This window comes from Eurypyga helias, unplaced genomic scaffold (genome assembly GCF_000690775.1).
Source record: "Eurypyga helias isolate BGI_N326 unplaced genomic scaffold, ASM69077v1 scaffold42869, whole genome shotgun sequence".
Taxonomy (NCBI): Eukaryota; Metazoa; Chordata; class Aves; order Eurypygiformes; family Eurypygidae; genus Eurypyga; species Eurypyga helias.
In genome coordinates, this window is record NW_010274747.1 from 242 (window position 1) to 5105 (window position 4864).

General features: G+C 36.6%; 1 protein-coding gene across 1 annotated transcript; it reads left to right on the forward strand.

The window, feature by feature from the left end:
• Nucleotides 1-409: 409 nt before the first annotated feature.
• Nucleotides 410-4363, forward strand: LOC104515786 (serine/threonine-protein kinase RIO2-like; the record flags this gene model as incomplete). The annotated part of the gene is given in 4 exon segments (XM_010159892.1): nt 410-563; nt 1474-1590; nt 2475-2650; nt 4275-4363. Coding segments are annotated over 4 exon segments (536 nt in total), but the record flags the coding sequence as incomplete, so codon positions are not given.
• Nucleotides 4364-4864: the final 501 nt, after the last annotated feature.

A 4864-nucleotide genomic window follows, 5' to 3' on the forward strand; every position in this document is an offset into this window, starting at 1 on the left:
GGCCGACCACGAAGAGATGGTCACCGCTTTCTTTACACGTACTGATTGCGTTTGGCACCCTGTCTAGTAAGGACAGAGCAAAGATTTCCCAGCCTGCAGCATGTTAAACGCGGGCCGCGGGCAGTTGGCTGGCCGGACTGTGTCACAGCTGAGTGCCAGGGGAAAGGCAGCTTGAGCCGCGGCTGTGGCAGTGTGAGAAAGAGTCTCATTCCAGAAACTTCTGTCTTCTGATCCATACTGTAGAAGTTTCAAGGCTGAATTAGGCAAAGGATATCAAGGCATTGTGATGCATATTTAAAAGGTTTGGTTAAGCCATAAAAAAACCTAATAATGTGTCCATGAAAAGTGATTTTAATCTCAAATGGGATCTGATATTATTACTGAATACAGAGGCTAACGAATCTATTTTTATTTACTCTTTTAGGTGGAAATGGGCATGAAGAACCATGAAATAGTTCCTGCTAGCATAATTGCTTCGATTGCGAGCCTTAAACATGGTGGCTGTAATAAAATTCTAAGAGAGTTGGTGAAGCACAAACTTCTAGCTTATGAGCGAACTAAAAGTGAGTTTGAATTTTGTGTTGGGCACCCTCTCTCATTCTGTCCCCAATGCCTCACACTGGTACTTGCAAAGTACCACTTTCTTGGCACACGTGAGCATCCAGAGCACTTCTAGCCTTACCTTCTGTGAGATGTGCCCTGGGAGTATGGATTTGTGCAGCACCAGATGTTGTAGCTGTCCACTGAGCTTCTTGTGCCTATAAAGATGACAGGCAGAAAACAGACACACAGTTAACTTCCTTTTTGCTCAGTCATCAAAGTCATGGAAAATAAAAGAATCACCAGTTAAGGCAGTATTCAGATGCACACAGGAATCAGCCCAGATGAGTTAGTTTTTCAGTACACAAGCTGGAGGAGACAGCAAAAGCCCTGTACGTTTCACCGTCTCAGAAACAGCTACTAAAGTAGTTTTTATTGTCTGTTATGTGACAAGTAGTAGTTTTGCAGGCATTTCCACATTTCCTTCAGCCTTTTAGTTGCATCTAGCTTTGCAAACATACTGTAGGCATCTACAGGAAATTCCTATACTTTTTGTCTCAGTTCTTGAGAGGATTAAATGTTGCTGCAGATCATTACAACGATCCCAGATCCCTGCTATATCTCCTATATGTGTATCTTCCAAAATGCTCCTTGGGTTTTTCCAGGCTATTTAAATATTGCTGTTTCCTCTGTTAGAGAGGGGATAACAACACGTCTGTCTCTTGCCCATTTTTCAATTTTCATAAAACTTGCAGGAATTTAAATATCTCTACTGTTCTGTCAAATTGGGCTAATATTAAGCAACAGATGAAATATTACTTGGTGGTTGTTTACTGTAAGCTGAAACAAGAAACAGGACTAAACTGAGACTTCCTTTAAATGTACTGTATACATAATGAGAAATTAAATGTTTTGTATTTTATTCTTACCTAGCTGTCCAGGGTTATCGGTTAACTAATGCAGGATATGATTACCTTGCTTTGAAAACTCTGTCTTCCCGGCAAGTCATAAATTCTGTTGGAAACCAGATGGGTGTTGGCAAAGAATCAGGTAATTAAAAAAAAAATAAAATTTTTAGTATTATTTTTAAGCAAACACTGCTGTAATGTTGCAAATGTTTTGGTAGAAACTAGGTAAGTTTTCTTCTGGATTGTTAAATCAGTTGATCTTTCAAACACCAAGGCTTATGGGTCACTTACTGAAATGTTGTGTGAGGCTTCTGGCTGCATGTGCATATCTCTTCTCAAGTGTCGTTCTTCTCTGACCATTTTGTCTGATTCTTGGTTCAGTGCTTAAAAGGTACTTTGCAAACAGATGCTCTTTGTCTCATGCTTTGTGAAGAGCTTTGCAGCAATTTAGCAGAACCATAATTTCAGCTTTTTCATCCACTTAAGACAGTGAAGTAAAATAGGCTCAAAACTGTTGGAGTACTATCTTGATTCCTCTTACATTCATGAAGATTGTAATTTGACATGGCACATAACTTGTGTAATTGAAGAATGAGAAGGGAATTATTGGGGGCAAACAGTGGAAATGAAACATAGGCTATTTGTTAACACTCTTCAAATTCAAGAGCTGGTCCTTGGGTTGACTGCCCACTCAGTAGAAAGAAGGTGGCTCTCCAAAGTGTGATTAAAAACACTGGCATCTGCCCTAGCTTCCAGTAAAAGATAGCTTCTAGTTGTTATTTGATGTGTAGGTAGCCTGGGGATGTTAACCTGAATATAGCAACCTTAATATCTCATACTCTGAAAGATGTTTCAGATCTGTAATATATAATATGTAAATTTAGCTGACATTACTAACTGTAGTATACCTTTCCATGCCAGAAATAGTACTTATGAGAAGTGAAGTAACAAACTGACCACTGCATTAGATGCTAGCTGGTTAGATAACATTTATTTCTTAGATCTATGACCTTATGTGTCTTCTAGATATTTATATTGTTGCAAATGAAGAGGAGCAACAGTTTGCATTGAAATTACATAGGCTTGGCAGAACTTCCTTTCGCAGTCTGAAAAATAAACGTGACTACCACAAGCACAGACATAAAATGTCATGGCTGTATTTGTCCCGGCTAGCAGCAACGAAGGAGTTTGCCTATATGAAGGTAGGTGACGATTCTGGAAATATTGACAATGGATAGTGTGTAAGATACTTTTCAGACTCTCTTTTGATCAGTTCCTATTTGCAGTATTAGTAGGATTTCCTTCCCCCCCCCCCCAATGGACTTTAAGTGTACTTCACAGAGAATTTCAGTGCTATATATTTTTGTGTATTTTCCAATGACTAAATGAAGCTTTGCTGTGGAAGTCATGTGAAACAGAAGGATGTGTCATGAGAGAATTTCAAAATACCTTTGTTTATGGATTGATAATTTATAGATTGCAAGTTCTGCTGTTTGTCCTTTAAAATTTATTGTGTAAGATTACAAAAACACTTTAAGTAAGGAAATTTACAGTTCCTTGTCAGAAATATTTTTTTTTTGTTTCATTTAGCTGTTTTTTTAAAATTAATTTCTCTGTTTTTTAATGCACCATGTTTTCAGTTGTTGCTGTGCTATTGAGGGAAAGCTTTCAATCCAGACTGGTGTTCTGATCTGAAAAAGCACACTTTGTTCTATAGTGTGGGAATCTATTTAATTTCCAAACATATATTACTACTCCTAGAGTTCCAGATTTTTGACCTGCTTTAAAAATAAATGCATATGTTATATAGTGATTGAAAGTTGGTAGTGGAGAACTAATCATATTAATTATTATAATTATAAAAAGCTAGTTTTCCCTTCTATTTTTTTTTTTTTTTTAATTCAACAGTACTATGTACATTAAACGTCATTTTCTTGTTATCTTGAACCTTGATAGGTTCTACCAGAACTCTCCACAGAGAGGGAAAGAAAGATTACCATCGGGTAGAATCTCTATATTGATCCAGTTGATCCAACTGGTAAAGCATTATGTGGTCAGGACTTGCAGGCATATAATCATGGGGATCAATTTTCCTGAAAAGAGAGTTCAGAAGGGATTAATTGTGTGCTGAAAAGTGATAATAGTATAACATTTAAGTAATAAAAGCTGTATTTATGCTGCTTTCACTTAGAACTCTTGTCTTAGAAAAATTCATTGTTAACAAGAGAATGAGTAAAAAAGAGAATGAACCCCTCAAAGAAGTGAATCCAGCGATGTCTAAATTTGCATTAGAAAAGGCAAACAGGAGAGCTTCAGAATACAATGACCTACCTTTGGTTTATCTTTAATGGGTGTAATGGTGATTATTAACATTTAAGAATGAACTTTTGTCTTAGAGCAACTCAGTATAGATTAACTAGTCAGGCAGAACTGTATTGGCAGCAACTTAGTGTGGATGTTTTATTAATGCCTGACACCCCATTCACAGTTATCTGCTATTGATTACTTGGGCTTACAGACCACATATGATTCTGTCATTTTTCCATTCTGTTGTGTTTTTCTTCCAGATACACGATAATTAAACCACAGACAATATAGCAGTGCATTTAGTATCTAAATTTAGGAATTTTATTTGTCTTTGCAGTGAAAGTTCAAACAGCTGTTATGCTATCTTACTTCTTCAGTAAGTGATCTGATGTTTCCAGCTAGCATTTGAGTAATGTGTGCTGATTCCTCCGTAATATTAGTTGCTTATCTTAGATGGGAGTTTGTCAATCTTTTCTTAACAGATTAATTTTAATTTTTCAACATGTTGTCTCTTTCCAGGCTTTGCATGACAGAAAATTTCCTGTTCCAAAACCTGTAGACTACAACAGACATGCAGTTGTTATGGAACTTATTGATGGCTATCCTTTGTAAGTACCAGAGATTAAATTCTCTGTGTTACAGAAACCCTGACAGTGTTAGACTCAGTAAAGTATAAGGGTTTGGGGTTTTCTTTTTCATATGGGTGAATGCTGACTTCACGGTGCTGAATAATACTCTCTAGCCTACACTCACTAGCATTCTACTTACTTACAGTCTTGCTTCTCTTATCTCTTTATTCTGAGATTTTTTTTTTTTCTTACTCCAACACAACTGTTGAAATAGACTAAATTTTAAGTAAGGATACATCAAAAGAGCAGTGTGACACAAGTTACTACTGCAGCTGTTTTCTACACAGGAGTTGCATATTCTGTATGTTACTGGATATATACAATATAGAATACACTATCCTTCACATTGTGAGTTCCAGTTTGTGATCCTTGCTCTGGTAATTTAGGTTAGATAATAACTCACTGTTTTAGAACTTCTGTTTACATAGAATATCATGTATAATCTGGTTTTGCTTCGTCAGGGAAGATTAATTTGCTTGA